At 47.5% G+C, this 21,954-nt stretch overlaps 1 protein-coding gene across 1 annotated transcript in view; it reads right to left on the reverse strand.

The window, feature by feature from the left end:
• Positions 1-21,954, reverse strand: part of LOC133362455 (RNA polymerase-associated protein RTF1 homolog) — a 40,607-nt gene that overhangs the window by 12,271 nt on the left and 6,382 nt on the right. Inside the window, exons 2-8 of the mRNA XM_061581403.1 lie at positions 7,280-7,447; positions 5,788-5,932; positions 4,970-5,192; positions 3,089-3,203; positions 2,314-2,425; positions 687-828; positions 43-220 (exon numbers count right to left, since the gene is read on the reverse strand). Of these exons, the coding sequence (XP_061437387.1) occupies positions 43-220; positions 687-828; positions 2,314-2,425; positions 3,089-3,203; positions 4,970-5,192; positions 5,788-5,932; positions 7,280-7,447 (1,083 nt within the window). The remainder of the gene's footprint in view (positions 1-42; positions 221-686; positions 829-2,313; positions 2,426-3,088; positions 3,204-4,969; positions 5,193-5,787; positions 5,933-7,279; positions 7,448-21,954) is intronic.

Below are 21,954 nucleotides of genomic sequence, written 5' to 3' on the forward strand. Positions count from 1 at the left end.
CGAGCAAGCGAGCGAGCGGTGGCAAGAGACTGTGCGACGCACCCGGTACACGGGCTTGGCGTTGTTGTTGCCGATGCCAATGCGGACGAAGCAGCCGATGGCCGTGCGCTCGAAGAACGGCATGTGGCACCAGCGCTCCATCTTGTGCCGCGACAGCCGGATCTGGTTGAGCTCGTCCTTGGATGACACCAGCGTCGTCTTGGGCGCCGACTCCTCCTTCCTGCGGCAAGGATCATCACCATCACCGCTGTCATCATCATCGTCATAATCATCATCCGCTGTGATCTATCCACTGTCGGATGAAGGCATTCCCACGACTCTAACGACCCTGGCTTGCAGGTGGATGGGTAGCCTTAGGGGCATTTCAAGACCCGTGCACCGAGCCAGCACCGATCGGGGTCTTGGATTCGAATGTTACGCTCCCATCATCGCCATCGTCATCAGCTGTGACCAATCCACTGCTGGATGTACGGTATAGATTTCAGCATACATGGCTGGCTCCTTAATAAGGGGGGGGAAGCTTTTGATTGGTTCTTATTAATAGGCTTTTAGTGATGTTAACGTACTGCCTGAAATATGCGGTAGCAGAATTCCATTCGAGGGCGGACCAAAGACGTGTGGAGTCGTTAGGAGTTGGCGCTCGTTCAGGGAGGGCACGCGCACGCAGAAGAAACCCAACGACTTACTCTTCCTCCTCATCGGAGGAGGACGACGAGCAGGAGCTTTGGTCGCTCTTCTCGCTCGCCTTGTCATCCTCCTCTTCCTCCTCGTCATCGTCAGAGTACACGTCGCTCGCGTTTAGACGCTGCTTCCGTGCCAGAAGCTCCGCTGCAATTGGTCAAAATAAAACAATGACGGACGACAGTCCTTCGGTATCAAACAAAGATGGGTAGACAATATATCACCTTCATATATCAGTCTCTCCACACGCAAGGCCTTCTGGGAGTGGATTATTTTAGCAGCATTGATTCAGTACAAGCAAACACTGGACCTTTGTCGGCACAGTGTGTCTTATCAGCAAAGTCAAGCTTGCTTGAATCAATGCTGGTGAACTGCCAGTTGTTATCGAGAAGGATTCCCTCTCTTTAAGATTCAGGTCTTGGTTTGACATTAAATTACAATCAATCGGGTCATTGTGGAGAATATAAATAACAAATAAAAAAAGTTCCTTCCGACGATGAGTTCGCACAAGTGAATGTATGCAGAATCTCCAAACATAAGAGAATAGATAAGACTCCCTCATCCCAAAGGGATAATCATGAGTTAACATGACCCTCGACTGGTACTTGAACTCACGCACTTCCCACTCTGAGTTAAGCTCCGGATGGTGCAGATAGATGTAGAGCTGGGGATATCCAATTATTTGAGTAATTTATGATACCAGCTCGGAGTCTGTAATATGAACTGTACTCGGTCATTGTGGAATACCGTAGTTTCATTCATGGAGGTGAGAAGTCACACATGCAACAACGGAGCAATGGTGAAAGAAAGGGTGGTGAGCGATGCTAATTGAAGAGTGTAGGCTCAGACAATTCATTGAAGTGACATCATAAAAAGTGATATAATGCTAGTTTTGAAGTTTTCGTGACTGCAGGGATCCATACTTTTTGGTTCTTTCGGTAAAGTCATGTAGGTAGAAAATAAAATAAATCACGAGTTTCTGATGATGATTGCTTGTGTTGCAATCGAAATGTCGTGATTTAATTTATTTTATACCTACGTGACTTTACCGAAAGAATCAAAGAGTATGATATCATGCTACTCTTGAACAACTGCCATGCCTCACGTGCAGCTTAAAGTCACAAGCCATCAGGATCACCGTCAGCCAGTCAATCCACTGCTGAAGGCAAACTATCACTGACCCTAAATTTCGATTTAAAGCTTTCGTGACTGCAGGTATTCATATTCTTGGTTTTTTCGGTAAAGTCACGTAGAAGGGAAAAAATAAAATAATAAAAATAAAACAATAAAATTATCACGACGTTTCGATTGCAACACATGCAATCATCATCAGGTGTGAAAACCACAGCAAGAAAATAAAAAAAAAACGTCGTGAGAATTTTATTTTTATTATATTATTATTTCCCTTCTACGTGACCCTTTAAAACTGCAAAGGGGCGCAGAGCAGCGCACACTCTCGTGCGGCTGTGCATGGCTGCATCTACTAACAACTGGCAGGCTTTGGCCTGGTCGGCATCGAGTCTGGCTCAGGGGTTGCCCTGGTAAGATCCAAAGTGCCCACACGGGCAGTGGGGGTTGTGGTGAGATGGGGGCAGAGAGGGGTTAGGCAGAGGAAGGTGTGTGGTCACCCACCAGTCTTGTTTTTCTTCTTTTCGCGCTCGGCTTTGAGCTCCTCCATGGCCTGGGACTTCTTGTCGAGTTTCTCGTCCCGCTTTGAGCGCCGCTCCTTGCTGTGCGACATCACCTGCCCAAGGCAACGCCGATGCCAAATCCTCAGTCACCGTCAGTCACGGGGGACGCGTTCGCACGTTCGTTCCGTTTCGCCACCGGCTCACGTGGCACCGGCGGTAGTCGCACGTTCACCGCTTGTTGCAGAGGTTCACGGTTCAACTAGAGAGGCCTCCCTGATTATTACCGCGGCTGCAATAACCGTACATGGTGAGCGCCGTATACTTCACATCGTGCGTTAAAGCCCCCCTGACTTAATTCGCAAAGAGTAGACCATCGTGTGTGCCGGCATCACGGTCAAAATTTTCTTCGTTAGAAAATTACACCGCACTTTTTTTTCAATTGGAATTAGACAAAACAGCAATCATTGCACCAGGTCAATGTTGCAAATGACGACTATTCTGGTCTCTTGGCAATTCTCACCGACACAAAATAAACTTTAAAAACAACTACGATAAAAACATTTGTTAAAAATAAAATTCCTGGCACTGTCCATGCATTTGTGCAGGATCCACAGCCGGGGTGGGGGGTGGGTAGGGGGTTGGGGGGTTGGTAGGCGTGAGATCAGTGGGACGTCATCATGCAGATGTACGTGGTAATGTCACCACCGCGTGCCAGCCAGCCAGCCAGCAAAACCTTTTGCAATCTCGTCAGATAGATAATTTTTCTGCCGTCTCACCTTTACGGGTGTCTCCTGCACCTTGCTCTGCTTCTCCCTGTGCTCCCGGTCATGCTCGTGCTTCTTTCGTTTCTCCTTCTTCTTTCTCGCTTTCAGTTTCTTCTCGATCTCGAATCTGCGGCGTTAATCGTTTACGAGTCGTGCATCCGAAATGGATTTTTTAAAACACGGCGCAAAGACGCTGTGTTGAACCGAATTTCAGGATCGCAACGGCTCGGACCGGCTAGTGGGCTTCAAGAAATGTGCCCAACCGATTCTGATCAATGACCCCACCACCACATTGCTCGGTTTCACCAACACACACGCTCATCAGCAACGACACCACCCGACTGGCCATCTTCAATTTTCCATGGACACAGTGGCCAAAGCTTGGCTGGATCTGCGCACAAGCCATGGAAGATACCTGATGCACAAGTGAAAAATCAAACTCACTCTTGCGCGTGATTGCCGCGATGAACATCAAACCACGGACGCATAAATTCGCACTATGCCCAATAAATATTTGAAGGCGGTGGGTGAATGAATGGGTAGCTATATCTGCAATTCACTAACTATCATACAAAGCAATTGAAGGGCTAAATCACTTAGAACTGAATCGCTAATAGTTGGTATTTTTTTTCCATACAAAATCACCATCATCAGCCACACATGAAGCAAATTAGAGGAAACAATGTTACAATGTCTCCCTGCTGACATGAGCCTGGGGCGGTGCCAGTGGTGTAAATTTCATATTATCATGATGAGGGCCAGTCTCTCCGTTAAAGAAAGCAATTTAAAATGTAGGCTTTCGCGATCAATATTGTCCATAAGAGGTTTTTGTGTTAGATCGTTTCAATATAAGCGTCGTTAAACCAGCCACCACCTGCCACAGCCAATTAGTAAGGTTAGTCACGAAACAAAACATGCCAATTCGTTATTAGTACAGCACATCGGTGTGTTGGAGAGTAAATCCACGGCATTCACAATTTGAGTATGACATTTAGCTGCTAACTACATCCAGCATCATTTTCCAGAATTCTCCAACATCAGTGTGCTGTACAAGTAAAGAATTGGCATGTTTTGTTCACGTGACACACCTTACTAATTGGCTGTGTTGGGTGGTGGCGGGTTTAACGGCACATTTATATTTACGCGATCTAACCCAAAAAAAAAAAATCTATTTTGGAAGAGAGCAATGTTGAAGTCCCATGGTGGTAACAATTTTATTGGGCCTGAAAGAATGTTGGTCTGAGTCAATCTCTAATAATGCTGCTTTGAAAATTACGGCCTTATAATTGTGAGTCGAGTGATTTAAACAGTGCCAAACATGTCAGATACAAACAAAACCCCAAACTAAAGGATTACCAAAACGAGTAGGTAAAATATAGTAAATTAGCGAGTAATCACAAGCCAATCGCTCCATTAAATGTGAGGTAATGCTATTTCAAACAACAATTATGCATTTTGATAGTTTTTGCATTGCTCTTCTCTGCACCACTTTTGGTTCTTGAGTCATAAGCGGAATGACAAACAACTTTCATGATGAGTACAATGGATGTAGTGGCATAGTTGTCTCGTGTGCAGGCGGTGTAACGGAGGACAAGGCACCGGCTACGTATATACAGAAACTATCGTGTTTTTGTATTGTTTGTTGTTGTAACGTTCTGACCCGCTCCGACTGGATATCTGTGAATTTTTTTTATAGCTCATTGGTTTCTGACTATGACTTATGTTTAACTTCTTTCGCACCGTAAGTAGCCAACTGTTCTAAATGGAGGTGTGGGGGGCGGGGCAAAATTGCACATGGGGTTTGGAGGGGGGGGTCACCCATTTCACGCCTTGTTGCAAACAGGCTACGCCACCACTGAATGTGCTTGGGGGTGGGAGCTTTTGCATGCCGACCTCGTCTTGAGAACCTCGCGCTTCTCGATGCGGTTGTAAAGCTCCTGCTCGCGCTCCTTCTCCGTCATCTTGGAGAGGCGCGCGCGGTCCTCTGCGTCGCCCATCAGGTCGTCGTCGTAGCCATCGTGGAACTGGTCCTTCCCTTCCGACGATGAGGACGACGAGGACGAGCTCGCCGAACCCGAGCCCGAGTCGCTGCTGCTGTCCGAGTCCGACACCTCCCCTAGGGACAGAGAGGGCGGCGGGGGAAGGGGGGGTGGCGTTGTGGCCACGAAGAAGGTTCGGTACGGCAGTTCTTCCAAATGCGCTTCCTGGCGAGCCACGTAACAAAATTAGTACGCGTAGGTGGGCCACATGACGTGGGGTCGCATGTAAATACGTTGCGACGTGTTTCTGCACCTCCGATTAGCACGGTTGCCTATGTACGGTGCGCAAAAAAGTTCAACATACACACATACATGACGTCTGTGCACCGGGAACAGGATGTAATAACATCTTACATATGAATAATAGTTGGCACCTCTTGTGTATAGCTTTCTCATCTCTACGTATTGTTTATTTCCCTTTCATCTGAATCGACGTCAAACATCGAACGTTGGATTAGGATGGAAGCTATGTCAGTCAAGAGAGGCAGCGATGGATGAGGGAAACGGTCAGGACCCAACAGCCCAAGAGGCTAAGCGACTCTGGTGAAGAAAACCACCAGCGTTGCTCCGTGTGCACGCGTCTCCTTCCACGGTTAAAGCCTCCTGCCGCTCTGCTCGGTTCGAGCTCTTGCTCCGACCGAGGCGTTGGACTGTACTGCGCTGGGACCGCACCTTCCTCCGGCTCGGACGCCTCCGCTGCACTCTCCTCCTCGGAGGACCCCGACGCTGTCTTGGCCACGGCCGACGTCTTCTTACTCGACTTCTTGCCGCTCTTCCCCTTGCCCTTCTTCTTGGCGTTGTTGCCTCCGACCGTCCACTGTGGAAAACGCAGGCACACACCTCTCGTAAGACCATCAAGACGCCTCTCGTATGTATTAGGCATGTAACGACGCATTGATTTTATGGAAATCGGCCCCAGTTTTCCTGTGTTGAACCGATGCAGCGAATATATGCACTCCAAGAAGCAATAGCTTAATACAATTAAACTCTGCACTGGTTTAACACATTCACTGTCTCATCAGCAGTTAGGCTTGCGTGAAGGCAATGCCGAGAAGGTCGTGCAGCTGACAGGATGTGTAAAATAACCACTTATATTTTTTATGTCAAGCCGCAAATATGGGAATGAGGCTTTATTTATCTTGCCATAAACATTCTTCACACTGACTCTTAATGAGTTTTGAATGTTGTAGATGATAAATGGGATAGAATTGCAAAATACATTTAAGGCACAATTTTAATTGTGGGAGCAATCGTTGATTATTTTGATGCGTACATGTTGCACGAAAGGTTTTCATGTGGTTCCTGAAATGCTGCACATTCTGCAAATTTTAACGAATAGAATCCAATCTTGCCATCTCAGATAAAAAAGTGGCAATAGATTTTATAGCGAGGGGGGCGACTTGTAACAACATAGCTAGAATATATCTTTATAATTTTTTGCTCCTATTTATGCAGTGTTCTTGACAAATGTGGAGTTTTTTGTGTTGTTATTTGCGCTTGAGCACTACTGCCAATGCAGCAGCAGCATCACCAAATAAAAAGTTCAATATACAGAATATGTGGTGTATATAAAATGCATGGTACTATATATAACCATCTTTCCATTGGGATAGAGCCAAGAGGATTTCCTTTGGCTACAGAGTTCCAAAACATTTCCAACCGTGATAATCTAATTTGATCAGAGTTTAAAAGGAGGGGCCACTCGATGATAACTTCCTTTATTTCCTAGTTTAACCAAACTGCCAATGGCCTAGAATTACCACATTTTTTATTCAATGCTTCGGGGTGACTGTATTCACAACGCTATTCCCAAAACATAGTATGCTGGTTAAAGACCAACCCCACATTCCATATTAACAGAAGGCCCGTGGATGGATAGATTAAGGAGAGATTCCCATCATGAAGAAATGACCGGCACACATCATTCTGGTGTTTTCCAATAGTGTCGCTAATAGCGATGTGAGCACATGCGATCTGAAAAGCTGAGAAAAAGACCGTCAGAACAAAAATCTGACCCCAAATATGAAATCACTCCACAATTAACGATATAGCAGTGCCATCAAGAACCTGGATTTGAATCCAGATGCAGCCGCCCATGATTAAACCGAGATTTAAAGTGTAAAGCAATGAATGAAGCGTCAGAGCGAGTGTGTCGCGATCTCACCTCCAAGTCGCTGTCGGACGTCTCCGAGTCGGAGGAGTCTGACCGTTTTGCCGCCGTCGCCGCCGCCGATGCCGCCGCCGGTTGTGGCGTGGCAGCCGGAGGTACGGGAGAAGGGCTGCTCTGCTGCTCGGGCTCACTGCGCTTGCGCTTGGCCAGCGAGAGCCACTCCTGCACGGGAGGCAAAATGACGGCGGTAACAACAATCGCCATTCGCCACTAAGTGGCGATAACGTCACCACGGCGCTTGTGTCAGGCTATGTGCACCTTAAGCCTCGTGGATGGAGGGGGGGGCCCTCTGCACATGCACGCGGTGCGACTCAATGACTGAGCAGGCACGCCGCGTTATTCAGAACCGTGCATACCAGTCAAACGAGATCAACTACACCTCTGATGCAAAGGGTATATTCGTTATTTTTTTTAAAGATAAAGTTCCTTACTACGTAGCCTCTCACTTTTGTGCTGTATACCTCTCGGATGTGCTTTCGGGTTGTATCGAGTGTTGTTCGGCACAATGTCCGACGTTTCTCTCCACGTGCTGGGAACTGAATTAAGTTCCAAAAGAAGATCGCAGCAAGTGGAGTTTCGAGTGAATGGTCCCAGGTCGTGAAACGACACTCCACGTACTAGGAACTTCTTCAGGAACTGAATTCTATACCTGAAGCAGCTCCTAGTATGTGTTGTTCATCATGTTGTGTGATATCATGCTGAACAACATGCAGAACACCCGAAAACACATTGGAGAGCTAAAGCTGGTAGTTATTAAGAACGAGGTGAGTATAAGAGATGACTGGGTGGCTGAGGTCAGAGCTGCCACTGATAAGGTAGCCGTCCATGATTAAATTGGGGTTGCAAGTGTAGAGAGATGATGATTTTCCACCTGATAGGCAATGGCTGCACGTGAAAAAAATCATTACATTGCACCTTACTATGTCATTTATTTCGATTTAAAGCTTTCGTGACTGCAGGGATTCATCTTCTTGTTTCTTTCGGTAAAGTCACGTAGAAGGGAAGTAATAAAATAATAAAAATAAAACATAATGAAATCAAATAATTATTTGAAAAATAAAACATAATAAAATCAAATAATTATTTGATTTTATTATGTTTTATTTGTATTATTATTTTATTACTTCCCTTCTACGTGACTATGTCATTTATGTCGCTAAATTCCAGCTCTGAGAATTTTCAATATAAATGTTACTTTCCTGTGACAAACATAACTCTCTGTAGCATGGTACGTGATCAGAGATCACTTAGAGGGATCAGAGGTCACTTAGAGGGATCAGAGGTCACTTAGAGGGGATCAGAGGTCACTTAGAGGGATCAGAGGTCACTTAGAGGGATCAGAGGTCACTTAGAGGGATCAGAGGTCACTTAGAGGATCAGAGGTCACTTAGAGGGATCAGAGGTCACTTAGAGGGATCAGAGGGTCACTTAGAGGGATCAGAGGTCACTTAGAGGGATCAGAGGTCCTTAGAGGGATCAGAGGTCACTTAGAGGGATCAGAGGTCACTTAGAGGGATCACTTAGAGGGATCAGAGGTCACTTAGAGGGATCAGAGGTCACTTAGAGGGATCAGAGGTCACGTAGAGGGATCAGAGGTCACTTAGAGGGATCAGAAGGTCACTTAGAGGGATCAGAGGTCACTTAGAGGGATCAGAGGTCACTTAGAGGGATCAGAGGTCACTTAGAGGGATCAGAGGTCACTTAGAGGGATCAGAGGTCACTTAGAGGGATCAGAGGTCACTTAGAGGGATCAGAGGTCACTTAGAGGGATCAGAGGTCACTTAGAGGGATCAGAGGTCACTTAGAGGGATCAGAGGTCACTTAGAGGGATCAGGGTCACTTAGAGGGACAAGGTCACTTAGAGGGATCAGAGGTCATTAGAGGGATCAGAGGTCACTTAGAGGGATCAGAGGTCACTTAGAGGGATCAGAGGTCACTTAGAGGGATCAGAGGTCACTTAGAGGGATCAGAGGTCACTTAGAGGGATCAGAGGTCACTTAGAGGGATCAGAGGTCACTTAAGGGATCAGAGGTCACTTCGAGGTCAGAGTCACTTAGAGGGATCAGAGGTCACTTAGAGGGATCAGAGGTCACTTAGAGGGATCAGAGGTCACTTAGAGGGATCAGAGGTCACTTAGAGGGATCAGAGGTCACTTAGAGGGATCAGAGGTCACTTAGAGGGATCAGAGGTCACTTAGAGGGATCAGAGGTCACTTAGAGGGATCAGAGGTCACTTAGAGGGATCAGAGGTCACTTAGAGGGATCAGAGGTCACTTAGAGGGATCAGAGGTCACTTAGAGGGATCAGAGGTCACTTAGAGGGATCAGAGGTCACTTAGAGGGATCAGAGGTCACTTAGAGGGATCAGAGGTCACTTAGAGGGATCAGAGGTCACTTAGAGGGATCAGAGGTCACTTAGAGGGATCAGAGGTCACTTAGAGGGATCAGAGGTCACTTAGAGGGATCAGAGGTCACTTAGAGGGATCAGAGGTCACTTAGAGGGATCAGAGGTCACTTAGAGGGATCAGAGGTCACTTAGAGGGATCAGAGGTCACTTAGAGGGATCAGAGGTCACTTAGAGGGATCAGAGGTCACTTAGAGGGATCAGAGGTCACTTAGAGGGATCAGAGGTCACTTAGAGGGATCAGAGGTCACTTAGAGGGATCAGAGGTCACTTAGAGGGATCAGAGGTCACTTAGAGGGATCAGAGGTCACTTAGAGGGATCAGAGGTCACTTAGAGGGATCAGAGGTCACTTAGAGGGATCAGAGGTCACTTAGAGGGATCAGAGGTCACTTAGAGGGATCAGAGGTCACTTAGAGGGATCAGAGGTCACTTAGAGGGATCAGAGGTCACTTAGAGGGATCAGAGGTCACTTAGAGGGATCAGAGGTCACTTAGAGGGATCAGAGGTCACTTAGAGGGATCAGAGGTCACTTAGAGGGATCAGAGGTCACTTAGAGGGATCAGAGGTCACTTAGAGGGATCAGAGGTCACTTAGAGGGATCAGAGGTCACTTAGAGGGATCAGAGGTCACTTAGAGGGATCAGAGGTCACTTAGAGGGATCAGAGGTCACTTAGAGGGATCAGAGGTCACTTAGAGGGATCACTAGAGGGATCAGAGGTCACTTAGAGGGATCAGAGGTCACTTAGAGGGATCAGAGGTCACTTAGAGGGATAGAGGTCACTTAGAGGATCAGAGGTCACTTAGAGGGATCAGAGGGTCACTTAGAGGGATCAGAGGTCACTTAGAGGGATCAGAGGTCACTTAGAGGATCAGAGGTCACTTAGAGGGATCAGAGGTCACTTAGAGGGATCAGAGGTCATTAGAGGGATCAGAGGTCACTTAGAGGGATCAGAGGTCACTTAGAGGATCAAGAGTCCTTAGAGGGAATCACAGGGCACTTAGAGGGATCAGAGGTCACTTAGAGGGATCCAGAGGTCACTTAGAGGGATCAGAGGTCACTTAGAGGGGATCAGAGGTCACTTAGAGGGATCAGTAGGTCAATTAGAGGGATCAGAGGTCACTTAGAGGGATCAGAGGTCACTTAGAGGGACAGAGGTCAACTTAGAGGGATCAGAGGTCACTTAGAGGATCAGAGGTCACTTAGAGGGATCAGAGGTCACTTAGAGGGATCAGAGGTCACTTAGAGGGATCAGAGGTCACTTAGAGGGATCAGAGGTCACTTAGAGGGATCAGAGGTCACTTAGAGGGATCAGAGGTCACTTAGAGGGATCAGAGGTCACTATAGAGGGATCAGAGGTCACTTAGGAGGGATCAGAGGTCACTTAGAGGGATCAGGAGGGTCACTTAGAGGGATCAGAGGTCACTTAGAGGATCAGTAGGTCACTTAGAGGGATCAGAGGTCACTTAGAGGGATCAGAGGTTCACTTCGAGGATCAGTAGGTCACTTAGAGGGATCAGAGGTCACTTAGAGATCAGGCTTAGAGGGATCAAGAGGTCACTTAGAGGGATCAGAGGTCATCTAGAGGGATCAGAGGTCACTTAGAGGGATCAGAGGTCACTTAGAGGGATCAGAGGTCACTTAGAGGGATCAGAGGTCACTTAGGAGGGATCAGAGGTCACTTAGAGGGATCAGAGGTCACTTAGAGGGATCAGAGGTCACTTAGGAGGGATCAGAGGTCACTTAGAGGGATCAGAGGTCCACTTAGAGGGATCAGAGGGTCCACTTAGAGGGGATCAGAGGTCACTTAGAGGGCATCAGAGGTCACTTAGAGGGATCAGAGGTCACTTCTAGAGGGATCAGAGGTCCACGTAGAGGGATCAGAGGTCACTTAGAGGGACATAGGTCACTTAGAGGGATCAGAGGTCACTTAGAGGGATCAGAGGTCACTTAGAGGGGATCAGAGGTCCCTTAGAGGGATCAGAGGTCACTTAGAGGGATCAGAGGTCACTTAGAGGGATCAGAGGTCACTTAGAGGGATCAGAGGTCACTTAGAGGGATCAGAGGTCACTTAGAGGGATAAGAGGTCACTTAGAGGGATCAGAGGTCACTTAGAGGGATCAGAGGTCACTTAGAGGGATCAGAGGTCACTTAGAGGGATCAGAGTTCACTTAGAGGGATCAGAGGTCACTTAGAGGGATCAGAGGTCACTTAGAGGGATCAGAGGTCACTTAGAGGGATCAGAGGTCACTTAGAGGGATCAGAGGTCACTTAGAGGGATCAGAGGTCACTTAGAGGGATCAGAGGTCACTTAGAGGGATCAGAGGTCACTTAGAGGGATCAGAGGTCACTTAGAGGGATCAGAGGTCACTTAGAGGGATCAGAGGTCCACTTAGAGGGATCAGAGGTCACTTTAGAGGGATCAGAGGTCACTTAGAGGCAAGGTAATTGAGGGATCAGAGGTCACTTAGAGGGATCAGAGGTCACTTAGAGGGGATCAGAGGTCACTTAGAGGGATCAGGAGGTCAGATGTCACTTAGAGGGATCAGAGGTCACTTAGAGGGATCAGAGGTCACTTAGAGGGATCAGAGGCACTTAGAGGGATCAGAGGTCACTTAGAGGGATCAGAGGTCCCTTAGAGGGATCAGAGGTCATTAGAGGATCAGAGGTCACTTAGAGGGATCAGAGGTCACTTAGAGGGATTCAGAGGTCACTTTAGAGGAGAGGTCACTTAGAGGGATCAGAGGTCACTTAGAGGGATCAGAGGTCACTTAGCGGATCAGAGGTCACTTAGAGGGATCAGAGGTCACTTAGAGGGATCAGAGGTCACTTAGAGGGATCAGAGGTCCACTTAGAGGGATCAGAGGTCACTTAGAGGATCAGGTCACTTCGAGGGATCAGAGGTCACTTAGAGGGATCAGAGGTCACTTAGAGGGATAGAGGTCATAGAGGGATCTCCCAGAGGGTCATCTAGAGGATCAGAGGTCACTTAGAGGGATCAGAGGTCACTTAGAGGGATCAGAGGTCACTTAGAGGGATCAGAGTCACTTAGAGGGATCAGAGGTCACTTAGAGGGATCAGGGTCACTTAGAGGGATCAGAGGTCACTTAGAGGGATCAGAGGTCACTTAGAGGGATCAGAGGTCACTTAGAGGGATCAGAGGTCACTTAGAGGGATCAGAGGTCACTTAGAGGGATCAGAGGTCACTTAGAGGATCAGAGGTCACTTAGAGGGATCAGAGGTCACTTAGAGGGATCAGAGGTCACTTAGAGGGATCAGAGGTCACTTAGAGGGATCAGAGGTCACTTAGAGGGATCAGAGGTCACTTTAGAGGGATCAGAGGTCACTTAGAGGGATCAGAGGTCACTTAGAGGGATCAGAGGTCACTTAGAGGGATCAGAGGTCACTTAGAGGGATCAGAGGTCACTTAGAGGGATCAGAGGTCACTTAGAGGGATCAGAGGTCACTTAGAGGGATCAGAGGTCACTTAGAAGGGATCAGAGGTCACTTAGAGGGATCAGAGGTCACTTAGAGGGATCAGAGGTCACTTAGAGGGATCAGAGGTCACTTAGATGGGATCAGAGGTCACTAGAGGGATCAGAGGTCACTTAGAGGGATCAGAGGTCATTTAGAGGGATCAGAGGTCACTTAGGAGGGATCAGAGGTCACTTAGAGGGATCAGAGGTCACTTAGAGGGATCAGAGGTCACTTAGAGGGATCCGAGGTCACTTAGAGGGATCAGAGGTCCCTTAGAGGGATCAGAGGTCACTAGAGGGATCAGAGGTCACTTAGAGGGATCAGAGGTCACTTAGAGGGATCAGAGGTCACTTAGAGGGATCAGAGGTCACTTAGAGGGATCAGAGGTCACTTAGAGGGATCAGAGGTCACTTAGAGGGATCAGAGGTCACTTAGAGGGATCAGAGGTCACTTAGAGGGATCAGAGGTCACTTAGAGGGATCAGAGGTCACTTAGAGGGATCAGAGGTCACTTAGAGGGATCAGAGGTCACTTAGAGGGATCAGAGGTCACTTAGAGGGATCATCAGAGGTTCACTTAGAGGGATCAGAGGTCACTTAGAGGGATCAGAGGTCACCTTAGAGGGATCAGAGGTCACTTAGAGGGGATCAGAGTCACTTAGAGGGATCAGAGGTCACTAGAGGGATCAGAGGTCACTTAGAGGGATCAGAGGTCACTTAGAGGGATCAGAGGTCACTTAGAGGGATCAGAGGTCACTTAGAGGGATCAGAGGTCACTTAGAGGGATCAGAGGTCACTTAGAGGGATCAGAGGTCACTTAGAGGGATCAGAGGTCACTTAGAGGGATCAGAGGTCACTTAGAGGGATCAGAGGTCACTTAGAGGGGTAATCAGAGGGTCACTTAGAGGGATCAGAGGTCACTTAGAGGATCAGAGGTCACTTAGAGGGATCAGAGGTCACTTAGAGGGATCAGAGTCACTAGATGGATCAGAGGTCACTTAGAGGGATCAGAGGTCACTTAGAGGGATCAGAGGTCACTTAGAGGGATCAGGGTCACTTAGAGGGATCAGAGGTCACTTAGAGGGATAAGAGGTCACTTTAGAGGGATTCAGAGGATCATTCTTAGAGGGTATTCAGAGGTCACTTAGAGGGATCAGAGGTCACTTAGAGGGATCAGAGGGTCACTTAGAGGGAATCAGAGTCACTTAGAGGGATCAGAGGTCACTTAGAGGGATAGAGGTCACTTAGAGGGATCAGAGGTCACTTAGAGGGATCAGAGGTCACTTAGAGGATCAGAGGTCACTTAGAGGGATCAGAGGTCTACTTAGAGGGATCAGAGATCACTTAGAGGGATCAGAGGTCACTTAGAGGGATCAGAGGTCACTTAGAGGGATCAGAGGTTCACTTAGAGGGATCAGAGGTCACTTAGAGGGATCAGAGGTCACTTAGAGGGATCAGAGGTCACTTAGAGGGATCAGAGGTCACTTAGAGGGATCAGAGGTCACTTAGGTCAAGTGGTCACTTAGAGGGATCAGAGGTCACTTAGAGGGATCGAGGTCACTTAGAGGGATCAGAGGTCACTTAGAGGGATCGAGGCACTTAGAGGGATCAGAGTCACTTAGAGGGATCAGAGGTCACTTAGAGGGATCAGAGGTCACTTAGAGGGATCAGAGGTCACTTAGAGGGATCAGAGATCACTTAGAGGGATCAGAGGTCACTTAGAGGGATCAGAGGTCACTTAGAGGGATCAGAGATCACTTAGAGGGATCAGAGGTCACTTAGAGGGATCAGAGGTCACTTAGAGGGATCAGAGGTCACTTAGAGGGATCAGAGGTCACTTAGAGGGATCAGAGGTCACTTAGAGGGATCAGAGGTCACTTAGAGGGATCAGAGGTCACTTAGAGGGATCAGAGATCACTTAGAGGGATCAGAGGTCACTTAGAGGGATCAGAGGTCACTTAGAGGGATCAGAGGTCACTTAGAGGGATCAGAGGTCACTTAGAGGGATCAGAGATCACTTAGAGGGATCAGAGATCACTTAGAGGGATCAGAGGTCACTTAGAGGGATCAGAGGTCACTTAGAGGGATCAGAGGTCACTTAGAGGGATCAGAGGTCACTTAGAGGGATCAGAGGTCACTTAGAGGGATCAGAGGTCACTTAGAGGGATCAGAGATCACTTAGAGGATCAGAGATCACTTAGAGGGATCCAGAGATCACTTAGAGGGATCAGAGGTCACTTAGAGGGATCAGAGGTCACTTAGAGGGATCAGAGGTCACTTAGAGGGATCAGAGGTCACTTAGAGGGATCAGAGGTCACTTAGAGGGATCAGAGGTCACTTAGAGGATCAGAGGTCACTTAGAGGGATCAGAGGTCACTTAGAGGGATCAGAGGTCACTTAGAGGGATCAGAGGTCACTTAGAGGGATCAGAGATCCACTTAGAGGGATCAGAGATCACTTAGAGGGATCAGAGATCACTTAGAGGGATCAGAGATCACTTAGAGGGATCAGAGATCACTTAGAGGGATCAGAGATCATTAGAGGGATCAGAGATCACTTAGAGGGATCAGAGGATCACTTAGAGGGATCAGAGGTCACTTAGAGGGATCAGAGGATCACTTAGAGGGATCAGAGGTCACTTAGAGGGATCAGAGGTCACTTAGAGGGATCAGAGGTCACTTAGAGGGATCAGAGGTCACTTAGAGGGATCAGAGGTCACTTAGAGGGATCAGAGATCACTTAGAGGGATCAGAGATCACTTAGAGGGGGGATCAGAGATCACTTAGAGGGATCAGAGATCACTTAGAGGGATCAGAGGATCACTTAGAGGGATCAGAGGTCACTTAGAGGGATCAGAGGTCACTTAGAGGGATCAGAGGTCACTTAGAGGGATCAGAGATCACTTAGAGGGATCAGAGATCACTTAGAGGGATCAGAGGTCACTTAGAGGGATCAGAGGTCACTTAGAGGGATCAGAGGTCACTTAGAGGGATCAGAGGTCACTTAGAGGGATCAGAGGTCACTTAGAGGGATCAGAGGTCACTTAGAGGGATCAGAGGTCACTTAGAGGGATCAGAGGTCACTTAGAGGGATCAGAGGTCACTTAGAGGGATCAGAGGTCACTTAGAGGATCAGAGGTCACTTAGAGGGATCAGAGGTCACTTAGAGGGATCAGAGGTCACTTAGAGGGATCAGAGATCACTTAGAGGGATCAGAGATCACTTAGAGGGATCAGAGATCACTTAGAGGGATCAGAGGTCACTTAGAGGGATCAGAGGTCACTTAGAGGGATCAGAGGTCACTTAGAGGGATCAGAGGTCACTTAGAGGGATCAGAGGTCACTTAGAGGGATCAGAGATCACTTAGAGGGATCAGAGATCACTTAGAGGGATCAGAGATCACTTAGAGGGATCAGAGGTCACTTAGAGGGATCAGAGGTCACTTAGAGGGATCAGAGGTCACTTAGAGGGATCAGAGGTCACTTAGAGGGATCAGAGGTCACTTAGAGGGATCAGAGATCACTTAGAGGGATCAGAGATCACTTAGAGGGATCAGAGATCACTTAGAGGGATCAGAGATCACTTAGAGGGATCAGAGATCACTTAGAGGGATCAGAGATCACTTAGAGGGATCAGAGATCACTTAGAGGGATCAGAGATCACTTAGAGGGATCAGAGATCACTTAGAGGGATCAGAGATCACTTAGAGGGATCAGAGATCACTTAGAGGGATCAGAGATCACTTAGAGGGATCAGAGATCACTTAGAGGGATCAGAGATCACTTAGAGGGATCAGAGATCACTTAGAGGGATCAGAGATCACTTAGAGGGATCAGAGATCACTTAGAGGGATCAGAGATCACTTAGAGGGATCAGAGATCACTTAGAGGGATCAGAGATCACTTAGAGGGATCAGAGATCACTTAGAGGGATCAGAGATCACTTAGAGGGATCAGAGATCACTTAGAGGGATCAGAGGATCACTTAGAGGGATCAGAGATCACTTAGAGGGATCAGAGATCACTTAGAGGGATCAGAGATCACTTAGAGGGATCAGAGATCACTTAGAGGGATCAGAGATCACTTAGAGGGATCAGATATCACTTAGAGGGATCAGAGATCACTTAGAGGTATCAGAGATCACTTAGAGGGATCAGAGATCACTTAGAGGGATCAGAGATCACTTAGAGGGATCAGAGATCACTTAGAGGGATCAGAGATCACTTAGAGGGATCAGAGATCACTTAGAGGGATCAGAGATCACTTAGAGGAGATCAGAGATCACTTAGAGGATCAGGAGCTCACTTAGAGGGATCAGAGATCACTTAGAGGGATCGAGATCACTTAGAGGATCATATCACTTAGAGGGATCAGAGATCACTTAGAGGATCAGAGATCACTTAGAGGGATCAGAGATCACTTAGAGGGATCAGAGATCACTTAGAGGGATCAGAGACACTTAGAGGGATCAGAGATCACTTAGAGGGATCAGAGATCACTTAGAGGGATCAGAGATCACTTAGAGGGATCAGAGATCACTTAGAGGGATCAGAGATCACTTAGAGGGATCAGAGATCACTTAGAGGGATCAGAGGTCACTTAGAGGGATCAGAGATCACTTAGAGGGATCAGAGATCACTTAGAGGGATCAGAGATCACTTAGAGGGATCAGAGATCACTTAGAGGGATCAGAGATCACTTAGAGGGATCAGAGATCACTTAGAGGGATCAGAGATCACTTAGAGGGATCAGAGATCACTTAGAGGGATCAGAGATCACTTAGAGGGATCAGAGGTCACTTAGAGGGATCAGAGGTCACTTAGAGGGATCAGAGGTCACTTAGAGGGATCAGAGGTCACTTAGAGGGATCAGAGGTCACTTAGAGGGATCAGAGGTCACTTAGAGGGATCAGAGATCACTTAGAGGGATCAGAGGTCACTTAGAGGGATCAGAGGTCACTTAGAGGGATCAGAGGTCACTTAGAGGGATCTTAGGGATCAGAGGTCACTTAGAGGGATCAGGAGATCCCTAGAGGATCAGAGGTCACTTAGAGGGATCAGAGGTCACTTAGAGGGATCAGAGGTAAGGGATCAGAGGTCACTTAGAGGGATCAGAAGGTCACTTAGAGGGATTCAGAGGTCACTTAGAGGGATCAGAGGTCACTTAGAGGGATCAGAGGTCACTTAGAGGGATCAGAGGTCACTTAGAGGGATCAGAGATCACTTAGAGGGATCAGAGGTCACTTAGAGGGATCAGAGGTCACTTAGAGGGATCAGAGGTCACTTAGAGGGATCAGAGGTCACTTAGAGGATCAGAGCGTCAGTAGGGGATCAGAGTCACTTAGAGGGATCAGAGGATCACTTAGAGGGATCAGAGATCACTTAGAGGGATCAGAGGTCACTTAGAGGGATCAGAGGTCACTTAGAGGGATCAGAGGTCACTTAGAGGGATCAGAGGTCACTTAGAGGGATCAGAGATCACTTAGAGGGATCAGAGATCACTTAGAGGGATCAGAGATCACTTAGAGGGATCAGAGGTCACTTAGAGGGATCAGAGGTCACTTAGAGGGATCAGAGGTCACTTAGAGGGATCAGAGGTCACTTAGAGGGATCAGAGTCACTTAGAGGGATCAGAGGTCACTTAGAGGGATCAGAGGTCACTTAGAGGGATCAGAGGTCACTTAGAGGATCAGAGGTCACTTAGAGGGATCAGAGGTCACTTAGAGGGATCAGAGGTCACTTAGAGGGATCAGAGGTCACTTAGAGGGATCAGAGGTCACTTAGAGGGATCAGAGGTCACTTAGAGGGATCAGAGATCACTTAGAGGGATCAGAGGTCACTTAGAGGGATCAGAGATCACTTAGAGGATCAGAGGTCACTTAGAGGGATCAGAGGTCACTTAGAGGGATCAGAGATCACTTAGAGGGATCAGAGATCACTTAGAGGGATCAGAGGATCACTTAGAGGGATCAGAGATCACTTAGAGGGATCAGAGATCACTTAGAGGGATCAGAGATCACTTAGAGGGATCAGAGATCACCTTAGAGGGATCAGAAGATCACCTTAGAGGATCAGAGATCACTTAGAGGGATCAGAGATCACCTTAGAGGGATCAGAGATTCACTTAGAGGGAAATCTAGAGAATCACGTAGAGGGATCAGAGATCACTTAGAGGGATCAGAGATCAACTTAGCGGGATCAGACGATCACTTAGAGGGATCACGAGATCACTTAGAGGGATCAGAGATCACTTAGAGGATCAGAGAATCACTTAGAGGGATCAGAGACACTTAGAGGGATCAGAGATCACTTAGAGGGATCAGAGATCACTTAGAGGATCAGATGATCACTTAGAGGGATCAGAGGTCACTTAGAGGGATCAGAGATCACTTAGAGGGATCAGAGGTCACTTAGAGGGATCAGAGATCACTTAGAGGATCGAGATCACTTAGAGGGATCAGAGACACTTAGAGGGATCAGAGATCACTAGAGGGATCAGAGATCAACTTAGAGGGATACAGAGATCACTTAGAGGGATCAGAGGTCACTTAGAGGGATCAGAGGTCACTTAGAGGATCAGAGGTCACTTAGAGGGATCAGAGGTAACTTAGAGGGAATCAGAGGTCACTTAGAGGGATCAGAGATCACTTAGAGGGATCAGAGATCACTTAGAGGGATCAGAGATCACTTAGAGGGATCAGAGATCACTTAGAGGGATCAGAGATCACTTAGAGGGATCAGAGATCACTTAGAGGGATCAGAGGTCACTTAGAGGGATCAGAGGTCACTTAGAGGGATCAGAGGTCACTTAGAGGATCAGAGGTCACTTAGAGGGATCAGAGGTCACTTAGAGGGATCAGAGATCACTTAGAGGGATCAGAGATCACTTAGAGGGATCAGAGATCACTTAGAGGGATCAGAGATCACTTAGAGGGATCAGAGATCACTTAGAGGGATCAGAGATCACTTAGAGGGATCAGAGTCACTTAGTGGACAAGTCACTTAGAGGGATCAGAGGTCACTTAGAGGGATCAGAGATCACTTAGAGGGATCAGAGATCACTTAGAGGGATCAGAGTCACTTAGAGGGATCAGAGATCACTTAGAGGGATCAGAGATCACTTAGAGGATCAGAGATCACTTAGAGGGATCAGAGATCACTTAGAGGGATCAGAGATCACTTAGAGGGATCAGAGCACTTAGAGGGATCAGAGATCACTTAGAGGGATCAGAGATCACTTAGAGGGATCAGAGATCACTTAGAGGGATCAGAGATCACTTAGAGGATCAGAGATCACTTAGAGGGATCAGAGATCACTTAGAGGGATCAGAGATCACTTAGAGGGATCAGAGATCACTTAGAGGGATCAGAGATCACTTAGAGGGATCAGAGATCACTTAGAGGGATCAGAGATCACTTAGAGGGATCAGAGATCACTTAGAGGGATCAGAGATCACTTAGAGGGATCAGAGATCACTTAGAGGGATCAGAGATCACTTAGAGGGATCAGAGATCACTTAGAGGGATCAGAGATCACTTAGAGGGATCGATAGAGGATCAGAGATCCCTTAGAGGGATCAGAGATCACTTAGAGGGATCAGAGATCACTTAGAGGGATCAGAGATCACTTAGAGGGATCAGAGATCACTTAGAGGATCAGAGATCACTTAGAGGGATCAGAGATCACTTAGAGGGATCAGAGATCACTTAGAGGGATCAGAGATCACTTAGAGGGATCAGAGGATCACTTAGAGGGATCAGAGATCACTTAGAGGGATCAGAGATCACTTAGAGGGATCAGAGATCACTTAGAGGGATCAGAGATCACTTAGAGGGATCAGAGTCACTTAGAGGGATCAGAGATCACTTAGAGGGATCAGAGATCACTTAGAGGGATCAGAGGTCACTTAGAGGGATCAGAGATCACTTAGAGGGATCAGAGATCACTTAGAGGGATCAGAGATCACTTAGAGGGATCAGAGATCACTTAGAGGGATCAGAGATCACTTAGAGGGATCAGAGATCACTTAGAGGGATCAGAGATCACTTAGAGGGATCAGAGAGTCACTTAGAGGGATCAGAGATCACTTAGAGGGATCAGAGATCACTTAGAGGGATCAGAGATCACTTAGAGGGATCAGAGGTCACTTAGAGGGATCAGAGATCACTTAGAGGGATCAGAGATCACTTAGAGGGATCAGAGATCACTTAGAGGGATCAGAGATCACTTAGAGGGATCAGAGATCACTTAGAGGGATCAGAGATCACTTAGAGGGATCAGAGATCACTTAGAGGGATCAGAGATCACTTAGAGGGATCAGAGATCACTTAGAGGGATCAGAGATCACTTAGAGGGATCAGAGGTCACTTAGAGGGATCAGAGATCACTTAGAGGGATCAGAGTCACTTAGAGGGATCAGAGGTCACTTAGAGGGATCAGAGATCACTTAGAGGGATCAGAGGTCACTTAGAGGGATCAGAGGTCACTTAGAGGGATCAGAGGTCACTTAGAGGGATCAGAGGTCACTTAGAGGGATCAGAGATCACTTAGAGGGATCAGAGATCACTTAGAGGGATCAGAGATCACTTAGAGGGATCAGAGGATCACTTAGAGGGATCAGAGGTCACTTAGAGGACAGAGATCACTTAGAGGGATCAGAGGTCACTTAGAGGGATCAGAGGTCACTTAGAGGGATCAGAGATCACTTAGAGGGATCAGAGATCACTAGAGGGATCAGAGTTCACTTAGAGGGATCAGAGGTCACTTAGAGGGATCAGAGGTCACTTAGAGGGAT

Source organism: Lethenteron reissneri, unplaced genomic scaffold (genome assembly GCF_015708825.2).
Source record: "Lethenteron reissneri isolate LAM-NWPU_2019-01 unplaced genomic scaffold, ASM1570882v1 scaffold_1488, whole genome shotgun sequence".
Lineage (NCBI taxonomy): Eukaryota > Metazoa > Chordata > Hyperoartia > Petromyzontiformes > Petromyzontidae > Lethenteron > Lethenteron reissneri.